Genomic DNA, 19,040 nt, shown 5'->3' with positions numbered 1-19,040 from the left:
ATAAATTGACTCATTGCCAATATTAATAATTCTGAGCATGCTATAAACATTGTATGCATTTTTATGGATATGTTGTTATTGTTTTTGTATTGCTCAATAGGCATAAAATAATGATTTCTTCGTTTTTGAACCATAAAAACGCATTAAGCTGTCGATGAAAGACGTAACACATAAGTTAGTTTTTCGCTCGTATTTGTTGGCTTATTTCTGGCAAATAATTAAAAAAAAACACAGAGCGAGCGATGGCCCTTTTCTAATAATTAATAATGTATTTAACATGGTCATATGACATGACATCTGATTAATTTACATGCACGTGACAGTCGGCCACGTGAAAGATAATTTACAGCGTCATCATGTTTTTTCCCATTTAAATGTACTCGTATTTGTTAAACGCGAGGTCACGTCGCTTGCAAGTCTTGCTAACGTGCTTAGAATCGGCCTGTATAGGTGACATTAAGTAAAAGTAATTACAACATAATAATTATGTTCCTCTTCTCGAAACGCCATTTTCTCAAATAAACATCCCTATTATTCACAAAAAGCGAAAATTACTAAATTTGTAATGTGTGTAACGATGCAGTTTTGAATTCGGCGGTAACAATGTTAAGAAATTACGTAAACGACGATTGTTGTAAATTCGTAGTAAATATTGAGTATTGAATCGTACACACAAATGAAATAATATAAAAATATTTAAGCATGAATTGTTGTTTTAACATAATGTATGTATGAGCCTTGTTCTGAAAAAAACTGGGCTTAAGTCATGTGCGTAATGGTTTCTTGTTCTGAGAAAACTGGGCTTAATTCATGTGCGTAAAGTGTCGTCCCAGATTAGCTTGTGCAATCCGCACAGGCTAATCAGGGACGACACTTTCCGTTTTAATGGTATTTTTACTTTCAAGGAAGTCCGTCCTTACCGATAATCAAGTTAAGGCGGAAAGTGTCGTCCCTGATTAGCCTGTGCGGACTGCACAGGCTAATCTGGGACGGCACTTTACCCGCATGAATTAAGCCCAGTTTTCTCAGAACAAGACACAATGTGTCATGCCCGACAAGTCAAGGGCCACACTTTCCGCCTCGATTTGATGTTCATTTAGAAAGGACATCATTAAAAAATCGTAAAAGCGGTAATTGTCTCCATGATTCGTTCCTACTATGTCACGACCATTAATGAACATTCGCTAATCATGGACGATACTTTCCGCCTAAACCAGATTTTCGCAAAAAGAGACTATTTTGAACGAAAAATAGCATAAATGCGGCAAGAACCGTCCTTGCGGAGTGCACAGGCTAAGCTGGGACGACACTTTACGCACATGCATTATGCCCAGTTTTCTCAAAATGCGACTCATATATTATTGACCAGCATTCTTACTTTGTTGTGCAGGTTTAAGGACATTAAAGGAGATGACGGCAGCGTATACTCATACAACCCGTGCTATCCTTTCTCCGAGGGCGGTTGTGAACAAGTCGCGGTAAGTCACCGTTCGCTCAATCAACCTCCACGCAAAGATTTGACTGGAACCAGCATAGCTGAATCAAAACCCTGCCTTCATAACCAACCACTTGATGATAGCTTATCTACGTGGTACACTAGTTTTACCGTTGTTATTTTTATTTTATTTTTTAATTTAGTTAACTTATTTTTTTGCTATGAACCTAAACGTATACATTATTTTCAAAATAAAAAAAGATACTACTTTTCATAATATAGTACTTAAACAACAACAATAAAAATCCTACCAAATCTTGTAGGATTTTTTAGATGGTCGCTTAGCGACCGTCTAAGGTGGTAAGTCTAAAATTCAGGTCGATACGCCTTAGCTACTAGGAGCCCAATACCCGCTTACTACGCGTATCCGCGCGAGACAGAGTTGTATAATTTATGCAAGAGGTTTGAGTTCTCCAGTTATATTCATTCACAAATGGAAACATGATATTAATATCGTGTTAAATGCAATAGTTTCGAACGGTGCTTTTATAGAAAACAATCAATAAACAATTATCGTATTGTACGCGTCGCGGAGGAGATTGTTTATGAATAAATAAAATAGTCCACTTTCTGCAGCGTCTTCACATGGTTTGGCCTACATTTATACGACATGCATGGTCACCAGTATCCATTTGATATTTGTTAGATGATCCATTTCCTATATTTATTTTCCACAACTAAAATATATTTGTATCTTTATACACATGTAAAACAGACAAGTTTAGTTAATTTCTTTAAATATTTACAAGATGATACGCATCCTTTCTCATAAATATTTGTGTGTTTTTTTTCAAACCACGTCATGTATTTTGTTAGATTGTATGTACACGACTATTTACCCTATGATCAATTTCTCTGAACTCGATCTTCTAATTTATGTGTACTATCGCATGGTTAAGACTGACGATGTACTATGCACAAGTCGTAATAAATGTATGTTCTGTTTTGCCCTTAACCCTATTATGCCTATCGTCTAGAAAAAAAAGCCTTGGCAAACAGCGTAGACCCAGATGAGACGCTGCATGATTCGGCGTCTCATCTGGGTCTACGCTGTTTGCTGAAAGGAATTTATGTAAGAAATATTCTAAATATAGAAATAAATATACTGGACATCCCTAATTTTGGAAATAAATTGATCCAATTTAGAAGGATGGGAAAGTCCACTAGGCATAAATGGGTTAAAAGTTCGCAATTGTTCAAGCTGGTGGAGCAAAGCTCGTGCTTGTTGACAAGTTACATATTAAATTGTAATTTTTCCTCCACCTTGGCTTGAGCTTTGCAATTGATTAATAACATGTATTTTAATCATGTTTTATCATACCGCTACATTTATATCTACCTGATATATATTGCTGCCCGATATATATTTTATATCAGTTCAACAGGATATTGGTATATCAGTCGATATGTGTTGGTAGGTCATATTACTCGGAACTATAACGTTATCATTTATAGTAAGTAGAATCAGATTAAACAAAACAAATACTTTGATATCAAGATGATCTATATTAAATTTACAAGCAGCGACACACACAAAAACAGCAAAACACACACACATTATTTTCAAATAATAAGCGCAAGTGCTCATGACGTCATTATTATTATGTCAAACGTCAAATATGATAATTTTTATTTCCGCTAAAATTGAAGCGTCGTAGAGATTGTTTCCTTTATTGCTTATAAAATAGGTAAGAAGCTACATAACTCATATAAAAACATTTAAAAATCCAAATCCTTTTAGATTAGCTCTTTTTACTCATATCTACGTTGTTTCGATGTACCCGTAAAGTAGACTCATTCGAAAATGAACATCGCCCGGACCAGACTGTTCGGTTCCAGCGATTGTCTTTTTTTTGCCTAATTGGGAAAAGTATTGGTACCGCGCCACTGTCGCAAAATTGTGCGAAAAACACTGACATTGGGAAAATCAGCAATGTGAATGGGAGGTAGTAAATTCCGCCATTTTACGAAACTTTGAGTCACCTCGAACTGTCCCAAAGTATGTGCGTAAAACTACTATAATTTGGTCGAAATCAAAGAAGATGGCGAAACTAATATGGAGCTGAAAAGATATATGTCTAAATTATATTTGCATGCAATAATTATTAAACTGAGTATTGCTTTACAAATATTCATGTTCTTAGGACCGACATGTGTAATTAAATGGTTATATTTTTTTTTGGAAAAAAACAGGCTGTAATTTGGAATGAAATGCCTTTAAAACCTGACTTTTTGGGGGTTTCTTTTTATTTTGGATGCAGAATATCATTGGAAATATGCGAACAAAAAAGAACAACAGAAAATCAAAAAGTCATATCGCAGGTCTAAAACTTTAATTAAAATTGGTAAACGAATGATTAAGTATAATGTTATTAAACGTGAATTTAGCGTATATATTCACGGATACGTTTTAGTATATTTTCCTACCCGGATAAAATTGTAGTTTACATAAGAGTACCCGGGGTACGTTTAAGAAGCACCCGAGCCGACTATGACCAATCGAGCTTTAAGCAATATAGGCATCACCACAGCAGGTTTCTAATGAACAGATTTCAAAATGCAGTCATGAAATAATCAGAAAAAGCATGATCACGGTCGCTAAATCACTTTTAAAGCAGAAGAGAAAATTGACTCTTTCGAAATAGTCACTTCATTCGAATGGTCGCCGGATGATACAAACTGATTTAGTGTAAAGTAACCTTTAACCTCTTGTAATGTGTCGTCTGCTCCAGGCTTGCCAGACTAACACTATCGAGCAGTCGAGTGACATTGGCGACCAGCAGACGGCGCAGTTTGGCGCGGGAGATTCCGGTCTGGAAGTTGGATACACGGCGGGTCGCGGACTGCTCACGTAAGTTCTTATTGGATACACGCCCGGTCACGAACAACTCACGTAAGGTTTTATTGGATACACGGTCGGTCATGAACTACTCACGTAAGTTCTGATTGGATACAAGCCTGGTCACGAACTACTCACGTAAGTTCTGATTGGATACAAGACCGGTCATGGACTGCTCACGTAAGTTCAGATTGGATACACGGCCGGTCACGGACGGCACACGTAAGTTCTGATTGGATACACGGTGGTCAAGTTCTGATTGGATACACGGCTGGTCAAGGACTTATCACGTAAGCTAAGATTGGATATCCGGCCGGCCATGGTCTCCTCACTTCAGTTCTGATTAAGTACACGGTCGGTCACGAACTCCTAACTTATGTTCTGATTGGATACACTTTGCGCGATGGACTTACGTAAGTTCCGATTGGATACACGGCCGGTCATGAACTCCTCACTTAAGTTTTGATTGGATACACTGCGGGCCATGGACTTCTAACGCACGTTCGGATTGGATATACCGCGGGTCATGGACTTCTAAGCACGTTCGGAATGGATATACCGCGGGTCATGAACTTCTAATGTAAGTTTGGATTGGATACACTGCGGGTCATTAACTCCTCACGTAAGTTCTGATTGGATACAGTGCGGGTCATTAACTCCCCACGTACGTTCATGGCTCGTATTCATCAATCAATTCTTAGACATTGATATAAGAATAAGAATATTCTTTAAATAGGAATTTCTAAGAATGTGCTTTAATTTTGATTTATACAAGCAAGTCTCCTATCTCTGATCTGATAAAGACCTTAAAATTCTCAGTTAAGATGTATACGTTAAGTTGTCAGACTCGTTCACATGTATACGTGAAGTTGTTTGACTTTTTCACATATACACGTAAAGTTTTTTTTACTTGTTCACATATATATGTGACGTTTTCTGATTTGTTAACATAAATCCGTGAAGCATTTTTTTCCAATTAAATTTAATGTTATGTATAAAAAAACTATGGTTTTAAAATCATTCGGAAAGTAACAATATTAAGAAAATAAGTTACATGAAAAAATATTTCATCGGAGTTTGAACCCGGGTCATTTTGTAGCGAAAACTGACCCGATTGTCGGGTCAGTCAGGGTGTGATTCTTGCTCTTGGAAAACCGGGCCAAATGTATGTGCACAGGGGCTAATAAGGGACGACTCTCTATGCAGGTGCTTTAAACCCCGTTTTCCCAGAACGAAAATCAATTATTGAAATTCACCGTTGATGTTTGTTGATAGTTAAGGGACAGCGATATAAGCTGCTTTGCTTCTGGATTTAACACTTATGTATGTTACATTCATTCATATGTATCGTGCATACATACATAACAATTCCAGTTAATCAGTCATATATGCATATACTTAAACTTGTACATAAAACAAGTGATAAACATGCATGTATACATACATGCATAAGTGTTAAATCGAGAAGCGAAGCGAAGAAGCCCTGCGCAGTCATTGTTGACATACAAGCAGTTACAGATTTTGAAGAGAATTGCATGAAATTTCTTTCTGACATTGCAGCACCACAACAGTCCAACTAGAATGTGACATACATGCATGCACACCCATAATGACTGCGCAGGGCGGCGGTGCTTCTGGACTTAGATCATATGTATGTATACACGCATGCGTATCACTTGTATTGATGAATACGTGCATTCATATCTCTCTTATACATTATACACGAACATTTATCAATCATATTTACATATAAAATAGCTTGTACATAAACACAAGTGATAAACATGCATGTATACACACGTTCAAGTGATAAACATGCATGTATACACGAATTCAAGTGATAAACATGCATGTATACACGAATTAAAGTGATAAACATTCATGCATACATTAATTAAAGTGCTAAACATGCATACATACATAAGTTCAAGTGATACACATGCATGTATACGTACATATGAGTTCTAGACAGCCCTGTGAGGTCATTGTGGGTAGTAAAACCAATTTATGAAATCATTTTCTGAAATTGCAGCGCCACAACAGTGCAGCTGGTATGTGACTTACATGCATGTAAACCCATAATGACTGCGCAGGGGGCTACTGGACTTAACTCATTTGTACGTAGACATGTCTGTTTATCATTCGTTTGTGTGTGTACATGCATGTTTATCACTCATATGTTCGAGCACATGCATGTTTATCACCCATATGTACATATACATGCATGTGTATCACTCGTATGTTCGTACACATGCATGTTTATCACTCATATGCTCGTACACACGCATGTTTATCACTCATCCACTCATACGTCCGTATAAATATATGTTTATCACTTCTATGTATGAATACATGCATATTATTACTCATATACAAGTTGTGACTTTATATGGAGAACGGTTTGAAATCGTCACATCATTCAAATATTTGGGTTTAACTTTATTTAAAAACGGAAACTGGTATTAAACAATACAATAAAAAACAATACAATCAATGGTATAAATCAATAAAATCAATTTCAGATCACGGTAACATAATACTTCATCCACTTTTATCGGTTTGTAAATAATATGAATTCCCAACTGAAATCTGGGGATATTATTCTTGAAAAGAACTAGAGATCATTCATGCAAACCTTTTTTTAAAGAATTAAAATACACAATTCAATGTGTCATCAAATCTTTCAGCACTGTATGACGAATTAGGAATAAACCCTTATTCGATAAAGGTAAATTAAAGATATTGAAATATTGATTCAAAATAATATCATGTACATGTACATTGAATAACAGTTTCAAAAAACAGCATATGCATTACTGCTCCATGATGCGGAACGAAACCTAACATACAACAATAGAAAGTGTGCTTACCAACTCAAAACAATACTCAAGCTGCTGGGTTTAACGTATATATGTACTGATTATTAAACCTAACAGAATAAACAAACATACACTTACAATCTCATCAAACACCAATATTTTGTGGCAATTACAATTGCTTATTAAGACCTTTCGTAAATGTTTATGTATTATGTATGTTAAACGGAGCCTCCCTTTAAATGAACACTTTTTAAGTAATGACTTCACGTGTAGGATAATGACAGTCTTGAGCATTGATACAAGTTTTTATGACTGACAATTTGGAACTACTGAGATGAACAAATAATAGTTTTTATTCCAAAAGAAGTTTAAGAAAGCTTAAAACTCCCAAAATAAGTTCAAGCAATTTTAAAACTCCAAAAGGAGTTAATGGAAATTTAAAACTCCAAAATTACATTTATGCAAGTTTAAAACTCCCTAAATGAGCAAATACAAGTTTAAAACTCCCAAAATAAGTTTATGCAAGTTTAAAACTACCAAAATGTTTTAATGCAAGTTTAAAATTCCCAAAATAAGTATATGCAAGTTTATAACTCCCAAAATAAGTTTTTGCAAGTTTATAACTCCTAAAATTAGTTTTTGTAAGTTTATTACTCCCAAAATAAGAGTATGCAAGTTTATTACTGACAAAATAAGTTTATGCAAGCCATGAAAAGAGATTTTTGTGATTGCGCCTACAGACGCTGACATTGAAGACGGTGTGCGCATGTCCGGGGGCGTGTAACGAGGCCGGGCCGCTGAAGCCTTGTACAGGAGGAGGAGGGGGAGGAGGAGGGATTAGTGGCGGAGTGGTGTTTCTCATCATGTAAGGAACAATTTTATTCCGGGTCACCTAATCCTGTGCTGCGCAGATACACACTTTGACGCGTGTACACGTAGTCCTTTAGAAATCAATTGGAATTGAATACCTTTATTACTTAAATTAAATTGTAAAGGCTACATGTCCAAACCATGAGATACTAATGAGCAGCAAACCGCATACAATCTGAACAGCCTGTGAAGTACGTGCAGGCCGTTATCGTTTTATGCTGTTCTCTTAAAGCAATTTACACATTGCTTCAGAATGGTAAAAAATAGATCGACACTTAATACTGTGCTAATTCGAAAAGTTCATAAAATATTGTCCTATATAAAGATACAATATGAGCATCTCCCTAGAATAACCAGGCTTAATGCATGTTCGTAAAATGTCATCCCAGGCTTAATGCATGTTCGTAAAATGTCATCCCAGGCTTAATGCATGTTCGTAAAATGTCATCCCAGGCTTAATGCATGTTCGTAAAATGTCATCCCAGCGTAGCATGTACATTACACAAGGCTAATCAGGTACGACACTTTCCGCATAGACTGGCTGTTTGTTTGAACGAGATTTTTTTTAAACAAAAATACTATGTACATGCGAAAAGTGTTGAACTGCGCATGCTACTCTGGGACGACACTTTATGCACATGCATTAAGCCCGGTTTTCTCAGAGCGAGAATTAGATTCATTTTTTAATCAAGGTTTTTGAGCATTCAATGATCAATATTATACAATTTGCTAATAACATACATATTGAAACTATCAATTAAGCGATTGAACATACGATCCTTCAATAGGTAATATGATATTCCAATAATAAAATTAATAGGTTGATCAAGCGAGGAGTCGTATAACCACGGTGCCTATACCACGTGACTTTTTCGAATCTGTGTTGGGAGAATAAAGCGCGACCCAGTTAACATTTTTTAAGATATCTTTTAAAATATTTCACCATTTTTAATCGGATAAAGTGGAGAGCCCGCTCACTCGTAAGAGTTTTCTATAGGTATCATGATGTTTTCAAACAAATATTTTTTTTTCAGTAAAATGCAACCGCGCGTTTGAACGGTTAGAAAATGTCGGATCAGTCCCCACACTTCATATTACAAACGCGCGGTTGCACTTTACTAAAAAATACTTTGTTTTCAAAGATCAATATACCTTTAGAAAACTCTAACGAATGAGCGGGCTCTCCACTTTATGCCATTAAAAATGGTGAAATATTTAAAAAGGCATCATTAAAAATCTTAACTGGGTCGCGCTTTATTCCCCAACACAGATCTTAAAAAGTCACGTGGTATAGGCACCGTGGTTATCACTACGGAATAAACTTTACGGTTACTGACGCAAGTAGGTCATCTTGTGACGATATTTCTCTCTGAAACACGTATGAGTCTCGGTAATATGGTTGATCGTAACATTTTAATAGTAACTGGGCTATACGAGTGTTATTAATTTGCAATAATTTAACTATTTTATGGGGCTAAAGATGGACACAGATTGAATCACACAACCGCTATGTAAATTCGCCTTAGTTTAGTTTAGTTCAACCTATTTATTTAGCTCGATTGCATAGAAAACCTAAGGCTTATTTGAAACGCTCTCGAGTCCGTGTCCTGGGCCTAGAACCAGTACTTGATGTCTATGGGGGATATCTAATGAACGCTCCCACAGTGGGGATCGAACACGTGACCTCCCGATCGCTAGGCGGACACCATATCCCTTACGCCTATCTTTTATTTAATTATCTACTACAATTACCGTTCTCATAAAGTCACGGTTCTGCTCATTAAATTGAAGTGTCTTGCCTGTTTATTGCTATTGAATCTGAATCGTGTTGCTATGAGGTTAACTTTTATTTACCTTTCAATGTTTCACGAAACATTATGGGCCAAGCAGTTCTCCAGCTAGGGTTTGATAAGGGCAGGGAGCTTTGTGTTGTCAAAAGGGCACTTTCGAGCATGCGGACGTATCTGGAATGCTCCCTGTTGCGTATTAATTTATATGTCATTTATATTTGTTAGAATATATTATTCCCATTGTTGTTAAACAATTAAAAATTAAATGTCTACAATAAGGAATAAATTAATTACAATTTATTGAGAGATTTATAAATGATCAAATGTCAAAAAAAAAAAAAAATTTTGTAATAAATAATAGGGCAGCACTGGCCGAGTGTGAGGTTAGGGTCTCCTCAAAATCAGTAAACATAAATTATCTCCTGATAATATTTCTGAGGTTTCATAATTTGATAAAATCTGTATTGAAAACGTTAAATATTCAAGAGCCCTGTTCATTTATAATATTTTTCTGATTGCCGTCCACAGATTTTCTTGCCTGTTGCTCATCTACATCATCGGCGGTGTTTCATTCATGAAATTCGTGCGCCGCGCCGAGGGGAAGGAACTCTTGCCAAACTACGGATTTTGGTCCAACCTGCCTGGATACATAAAGGTGAGGTACCTGGAACAATATCATCGGCGCTCTGTGAAAACGGGACTTAATGCATGTGCGTAAAGTGTCGTCCAAAGATTAGCCTGTGCAGTCTGAAGTTAGCGTATTGAATCGCGCTTTGCAAAAAAAGGGCATAATGCAGTCCGCAAAGGCTTATCAGGGACAAAACGTTCCGCCTTTCGCTAAGATTTTCACTGAGAAAGGACTTACTTTGATATAAAAATATCGTACACGCGGAAAGATAATATAAGTATTTCTTTACTTTCAAAAAAAAGCACAAAATAAATTTAAAAAAAACCCTTAAACATCAACAACACAAGTGTTGTTTAATTAACATGTTGATTTTTTATGTTGTAGAGTGGAACGCTATTCGTCATTAGTCCATGTAGGAAGAAATCTGCGTCGTACAACTCCATATAACAGCATACGGCGAGTGAACGCTTGACCGGCACAGGCTAATCTGGGAAGACACTTTACGCACATGCAAAACGCTACGTTTTCACAGAACGGTGCTCATATCAACAGAAGTTTCATCAAGTGTCATGTCATCAAGAGTCGCGTAGAAACATTCAATGCGTTTTTCGTTAGTTTAATGCCTGATATGTGATTGTTTGTATATATTGAACATTTTTTGTTGATTATACATTTAAATTACCGGTATATATTTTGTCAAAGAATCGTTATACTACTATTGAATTCTGCAAAGGGGTATATTTAAAGGGATCTTTTCACGCTTTGGTAAATTGAAAAAATTGAAAAAATTTGTTTCAGATTCGCAAATTTTCGTTTTAGTTATGATATTTGTGAGGAAACAGTAATACTGAACATTTACCATGGTCTAATATAGCATTTTTATGCATCTTTTGACGATTTTAAAACCTAAAAATTATAAAGCGTTGCAACGCGAAACGATTGAATAATTTGGAGAGTTCTGTTTTTGTCGTTAAATTTTGTGAAACTACGAAGATTGCTTATATAAGGTATAAAATACTTAAACTGTGGATACTCGGCGGAATAGCTCAGTAGGCTAAAGCGTTTTTACTTCAGGACTCTGGCAGGCCTCCAGGGGTCACTGGTTCGAAATCTGGTCCGGGCAATCTTCTTTTCCTTTTTTTAATTTTATTCTTGATTTTTTACTTGTGCTTTTACGATCCAATGTTTACATTTATCGATATAAAGCATTTAATGAATAAGTTAAAAAATGCCAAAATCTGTGAAAAGGCCCCTTTAATAATGCGATGAGAACGATGCTAACTGATGATAGCCGATGATAACCGAGGATAACTGAAGGTTAACGATGATAGCCGATAATAACTGAAGGTAACCGATGATAAACGAAGCAATGGAAGTACTCTTCAGAGAGAGGGGCATTATTATATTTTTGATTGCGTTATTATTACAACGAGCAAGCATTTTGTAATTTGTTAAATACATTTTAATAACCACATACCGGTAATAGCAGAATTTTCGATAAAATAACCGTTACCATGGCGATTCAGTGTTTTGCGTCTGTCATATCTTGTCCAGCTTGTAACTTCATCATCGATGTACATCTGAAATAAAATACCAAAAAGCATCACTATTTGAAGACGGTGTTGTCGAGTGCAATGCATGTATGCATAACTTAAGAATCATAATCACACTTACAGGTCAGTTGTTGAATCCTAGTATGAAGATTCAACAGCTGGACCTGACTGTAACTTTCCGATGAGTCTGGATATGTTAAATGAATAACTGAAAACAAAAAAACCCTGAAATATTTACTCCCAAAATCGTCAAGGTATTAATTCAATCATGTATTACCGTAACCTTTCAGATCTGGAGGTTAGTTGTAAAAATCGGTTGGGCTGTAAAGGAAATACATTTATTAATAGAGTAAAGCGTCTGGAATGCATTGTAATGATAATTTTTGAAGTACGTGTATTTTCTTACAAGGCATTTAAAAGTGATATTATGGGCATTTTTCACTGTTAATTTGAGCTGAAAAGAATTAACAACCAAAAGAGTTAGTTAAAATGTGGTTACCGACCAATTATCTGCAATTCATCTTTCTTCTAATTGTTTATAAAAATATATATTATATTCGATATTTTACATGAGTCACCCAGTCCTCTAAGCCGAAATGATACGTTCAACAAAATAGTGTCCTTGTGTCGTATGAACGAATCTGCACTAGAACTAAATTTAGATTCACATTGAAATCGAATCATTTTCATGTTCAAATGCATTATTTTTCTCTTTCCGGGATATTGTTTTAGCATTATAGTATGTTGATGCTGCATTAACAAATATTATTGTATATGAAGTGAAAACACCACAAATGAAATAAAAACGGTTGCGATATACACCTATAAGTTGTGAGATGCCCATAATATAACTTTAAATAGGCTGAACAGTATTTAAGCCTGACAGACACAGAGGAATCGCGTTATATCTGACCCGAAGAGGTCCCGGATTGGAATCCTATGACTTTCATTCAACTATTTTACTTGACATTATAATTATTACAGAATACGCCACACATGACAGTATGTTTGGGTAAATTGATTTAACGACACTTTCAGTACCAAAATTACAACCTACGCACAGAGATTTGTCTGGAACAAGCACTTTTTAAAATAAGAATTTCAACGAGTACATAACATACAGATTTTTGCTGCTTATGGCAGTGTGAAATACACCAGAATTACTTTATTTAATAAGTCTGCGTTCTTGTTTAACAATGCATTGTGCACTGCACGGCTATGCACGGCTATACTAAACGCAACGTGAAAGTTTGTCACCGATTTCAGACGTATTCAAGGATGTATTCATACACCTTAATTAAGATATCGGCACAAACTGCAAGGATACTTGTCTTTATGCACTTAAATTTTTTTCACATATATTTCAATAACTTCAGATATTTGAACAAATAAAGTTCTTAACGGCGTGTTCACATTCTTCCAGCCTGGAGCAAGACTGCCACTAATTTGTTCTCAATTTGTGGCTAAATGGATAAAAGATCAAGCCTACGAAACAAGAGAGAATGGCGTGAATGGAATACATCCGTGTCATTGTGTATTTTTTGTAATCTTGTTCTCCATCTGAAATTTAAATATATGAAGATCATCCTATTTGCTAGAAAGGTAATTCGGAAAGTTAACACTTATTCTTCCCAACCGGATCCCCTTCCCGTCCCTTACATGCCCACTCATTTTGGCCCAAATATTCACATCTCTCATCTTGTCTAGCACTCCAATGGTCGAACAATCATAAAAAAACGTTTTCTTATCATGCTTGTAGATGAATATTTGCAACATAAACATGCCAGTATCTGTGCTTTTACCATTTAAATTATACTAATTCCAATTCCGAAAGGATCCCATTATAATACTGCAAACGTTTAAAGCATTTTTTTAGCCTTTCTTTTTCCTATTGCAAGCCTGGCATTATTTTAACGATCGATATGTTGTTTCATTAATTTCAATAAAAGGGCGTGTCATGCGAATGCAGACACCAGTACAAACATCGTTTTGGCAGCCATATTTCGACAAAGCATTTCTCGACAAAAGCCCCATATAACAGAAAACACCGAAAAATGCAATTTACGTCATAAAAATACTCAAGACACATATAGGATATTAAAATAGCCACATAATACAAGTCTAGAATTGTTAAATTGCTTTTATGCAAGAAGAGAAAAAAACTCTTTAGAAATTACGCACTACTGAGGGATCAATCCAATCGTGATACATCGGCTATCTCGGATTCCTCCGTAAGATAGGAAATATTATTACGGGCAAAAGCCCGAGAAGCGGGCGTTGACCGTTCATACATATGGGAATTTAGACATAAAATTACATAAGAACACCACATATGGATACGTCTCAAAAAAATTTGCCACGCGACATATATTTTCGCGATGCTATTTATGGCCTTGAACAAATCAAAAACACTTTGACATATGCTAAATCACATGTAAATACATACCTCAGGAAAAGTTATATCAATGACATCATAATTGTGTAGCGAATCACACTAAATATTCTCGCATTATTTTTTTTTCTTCGCAACCGTTCCAAAATTAAGTCATTACTCAATTATCTCCCCTGAATGCTCTTCTTCAGTGGGTATAAGCCGAAGACTGGTTCATTACATATAGTGACAGTCTTTACCAAACACAATTTAGGTGAACATAACCCGTCTTTAATATATTGTCGAATCTCAGATTTCTGTCGAATTTATGTGCTTTGATCTTTTCGATATCTTATTGTTATTATCCTGACAAATCACAAAGGCTTGTTAAAAAATTATTTGTTTTACACATTTTAGTTGGCATCTCTATTCTTCCAGTATTCTCGCGGTATTTCAATAACGACACCCTACTGTTTATTTGTCAGAATTTTCCATTCGCTCTCAGAAAGAAGTTTTACGTGTGATCATGAACAATATTCTGGTAAGTTGTCGTTGTTATCCACCAGAAACACATTTATTTTCAAAATTTAAAGATATTCCGATCTAACTTTTTAGTCTTTTAGCTTTAATTTTTAACGTATTTACACCTCGTCTGCTCGCACTTTACCGATATCCCGAAAGGTTACATATCACTATAATTAGTTAAGGCCTCAAACCACAAAATCCGATACCGTTGGATTTTCGTACAACAATCTTACGTAAAAAATCTGCCAGATTCGAAATCAACAAAAAACAAGACACTTATAAATTGTCTGCGTTATTGATCAAATTTTAAGATATTTGTTGGTTTTCCTTTTTTAGAAGCTGTTCTGCGAAGGCAAGAGCTGGGCATCATACAAGCCATTCTATCCAGCAAAACTGACAGTTTTGGTTTACAGATATCAACAAAGGAGGAATTCCTGAACTATCAAAATTTCCAAGCTATACATACAGTTATTATCTGTGGTGATCTTTATTGGTTCTGTTTGTTTACTTGGATGGAACATGTGTGAACTTTTATAGAACTTTGAAAAGTCTATATATGTTTATCTATAAACAAAAATCATCTATGGTATAATAAGATCAGATGTGCAAACAATGTCAAAGGGTTGTTAAATTAAATTAACAATTTGAAGGCAATTCTGCTGAAAAAATATGAAAGTTCCCATGCAAATTTTGTCTGTATATCAACAAGTGTCTGCCGATAGTTGTCAAACTAGTAATACAAAACTTACCACAAGTATGTAAAAGCACTAAGTACTTGTGATCATTTTAGTAAGATAGTGTAATTCTAAACAGTAGCAAATACCTTGTTTAGTAAATGCATAATGCAATTAATATGATTTCCATTCTATTGTGTAATTAATAAATTGGTTGTTACTTGTCAATCCATGATAAATGTTTTATGGCTAGTACAAAACCAGCAATGTTAATTTTGTAAAAGGTAATACAATAACACCACTTTGTAATTTCATATATGTAAATATTATTGAAATGTAGGTTGATGACAGTGGTTTAGTTTTACTTATTTTGTAACTATTATTTTATGAGCAAATAAATGATGTGAAGTGCTTTGTATCTCCACACAATACCACATACCTTTTTATATATTATGTACTGTGTTATGTGTTATTTGAATGTTTAAATTAAAAAATATGGATGATATAACATGATGCATTCTAATATTTGCATTCAAATTGTAACTATAGACAGAGCTCCAGATAAGGGCCGTACAGGCGTAAATACGCCTTTTTCAGGAAGATTTACGCATTTATTTTTATAAACTGGACGTAAAATAACGGCAATAATATCCATTTTACGCATTTACGAAAACAATCTGGCCATACCGATACGTCTGCGTCAGCACGGCGTGATTTATTTTATTGGTCCCTAACCTAACAACGCTTTTAGTTAATTTAAATTACCGAAAAGTTGTAGACTGGGTTCATATATTTTTGTCTATTCTGTTGCGTGATTTACTGTAACTTGTAAATCTGTCTAAAACAATATGTCTGCGCGCAATGGAATGCCGGCTTAACCGAAAGCGGTTCAAAACAACACTTTGTTGTCATATAATGGCAACATACGGTGTCGTCTAACCATCCTGACATTAAATATGTAAACCCAGAAAAAGACATTGTCGCCCCGATATTAAACTATTTGATTGCATCGGTGGCTTAAAACGTTAGAAAACATGATGAGAAACAGGGCCCTCAATCTATCAATTCTGCCGCCGAATTTCGGTGGCAGCCCCCCACCTGAAAAGTATACTTTTTTCCCCTTTTGGGGGGAAAAATTCCCCCTAAAAAAAAAAAAAAAAAAAAAAAAAATTATTTTTTTTATTTTTTATAGAAAGATGTGTCTCATGATTATTATATCTCAATTCTATTTCAATTTAATCTTTTCAAACATACTAAATTATGAAAAATGCAATGGATATAGTGCAAACATGTACAAATGAAATAATGAGAGAGTAAATAAAAAAATCCCCCAAAAAGGGAAACGCCGCGAAAATTCCCCCTCCTTAGGGCTGCGGACCCCTTCCCCCAAAGTAGTGTGAGGGCCCTGAGAAACCAGTGTCCGACAAATCCATTGCCCGGAGCCCGGGGGCTACCGAAATTTTTTGTCGGGCTACTGAAATTTTCCAGCTGACGCCCGCCGGGCTACTATAAATCTATAAGAGCGGTAGCCCGGTTTATTGACAGACATACGTAGAATTAACACGCTGACCATGTGTTTGTACACTGTGTATTGCTTATAATCCGATAACAAAGTGCAATCAATTATCTAATCAGTTACCGATCACTTGCGGTAATGTCTTAAACAGTAACAGTGTATTTTAATCATCCAATCAGAATCAACATTTGTCGTCTGCTAATAATATGAGAGCCGGTTGGATAGTTGGCGCACATGATGCAACATCATTTCGCAGTTTGGAATTCTTTGTTAACCGCAACAATGAGTAATAGCGACAACGTTTTTGATGTCGTTAAATATCCAAGGACGCCAAACATTAAATAAATCAAAACAATAGCGGATTCTTCAAAACGGTAACGAAACCGAAAATGAATATTAATGACAACTTTGTGAACGCGGTTAACACCTGCTAATTAGTTTGCATTGTCAATTAATAATTGGATTAATCAACTGTTAATCAATAATCCTATATATGCCCGATTTATATTTTTAAAAGCAAATTATGGGTGGGTAATATAGACGATAAGAGTCAAACAGAAACATTTGAAATTTTCTAAAGTGTCAAATGAATTTCGGCATATAGTTCTATTTAAAGATATGATGAAATAAGCTCCCAATCAGGACCGTTGTATTGCAACATGCGTAAATAACCTGCCACGGTTTGCACGCGTTGTGTACAGCTATTCTAGGTTACAAAATTCTACATTTAAGAAATGAATTTCTTTTTCCTGATAAAAAGCGCGCGAAAATTGGCGTGGGTGTATTTATTTGTAAATAAAAATTTCGTAGCGGGTACAACATTGAGATCATTTAATTTCCATTAAAAGTTTCGTTGTTGAATTTCAACTAAAGTACCGGGGTATCTCGCGAATTATTTGGCATTGACATTTTCTCTTAATAAAATATCATGTAAACACGCTGTAGCGTTACCGTTACGCTGTATCAGTTCCTTCATTATTGAAACAATTATTGTATTGTATACTGACTGCACACAAGTGTCGTAACATACGGATGCAATACGTAAATTCGGACAGTACTTAAAGTCGGACACAAGTAAATAAATGATTTAATACTTTTGATTTCTTGAAACTCGGTATTTGTTGTTAAAAAGAGCAATTGCATTGATTAACACCATACGAGTCGATCGTATTGATAATCTAAACTCTTTATTTACGTTTACGACTTAACGTGCTGTCCGAATTTAAGTACACATACATGTGCACATACATGTAATATCTACATGCAGTATATGATTTTCTTTGGTACATTTACATTTAGGTACACGGTGTCTGTACTGTAACATTAATTTACGATATTGACTGTGTACATCAGACTACTTGCTGTTTTATGTATATGTATGTATACATATTATGTATATGTAAATGAAGAAATAAAATAAAGATGAAAACCTGCCTCACATCATTTTGTAGGAAAATTTTATGGGCTACCAAATATTTTTATTGGTAGCCCAGTGGGCTACCTGAAAAATAAGAATTTTGTCGGACACTGGAAACAAATGAGAAAGTGAAATAAGTGTTCATTTACTTAGCTTACTAGTTGGCTTGTGTTTTCTTGTCAAGAAAAATGAAGAAATAGTATTAGTCATTAGTTGTAATGTGTAGTTGTATCTGCATCATAATTCAGAATGGAAAACCTAATACAGTAACTGTTTAAGAAGCTACATATATTTATTATAATTGCTGCAAATGTTTCTGTAAAGTTAGTTATACACCCTTCAATATCCAAGAACACGGGTAGTACAGTACTTCCTGTATTTTTGGATATGGTAGTACAGGTACTAATTGAGTTTAAGCGTTACTCCTTTTCTTTCTGCCAGTGGCAGTACCATTACTAATTTCACAAATCCTTATCTGGAGCTCTGTATAGAGCTAAGTGTATGCAGTTTAGACTGTGATTTAAGAACTGCTACAAAATGGCT

The 19,040-nt window shown here is 35.3% G+C and overlaps 1 protein-coding gene across 1 annotated transcript; it reads left to right on the top strand.

Annotated features, from left to right (window-relative positions):
• The first annotated feature begins 154 nt into the window (after positions 1 to 154).
• LOC127831130 (uncharacterized) lies at positions 155 to 11,962 on the top strand. Its single transcript, XM_052356120.1, has 7 exons — positions 155 to 174; positions 1,391 to 1,478; positions 4,228 to 4,346; positions 5,895 to 5,985; positions 7,894 to 8,018; positions 10,342 to 10,468; positions 10,826 to 11,962. The coding sequence occupies exons 1-7, from the start codon at positions 155 to 157 to the stop codon at positions 10,886 to 10,888; spliced, it is 633 nt and encodes a 210-aa protein (XP_052212080.1). The 3' UTR covers positions 10,889 to 11,962.
• Positions 11,963 to 19,040: the final 7,078 nt, after the last annotated feature.

This window comes from Dreissena polymorpha, chromosome 5, assembly GCF_020536995.1.
Source record: "Dreissena polymorpha isolate Duluth1 chromosome 5, UMN_Dpol_1.0, whole genome shotgun sequence".
NCBI lineage: Eukaryota > Metazoa > Mollusca > Bivalvia > Myida > Dreissenidae > Dreissena > Dreissena polymorpha.
The sequence above is the reverse complement of the archived record's forward strand: the minus strand, read 5'-3'. Positions and strand labels throughout refer to the sequence as shown.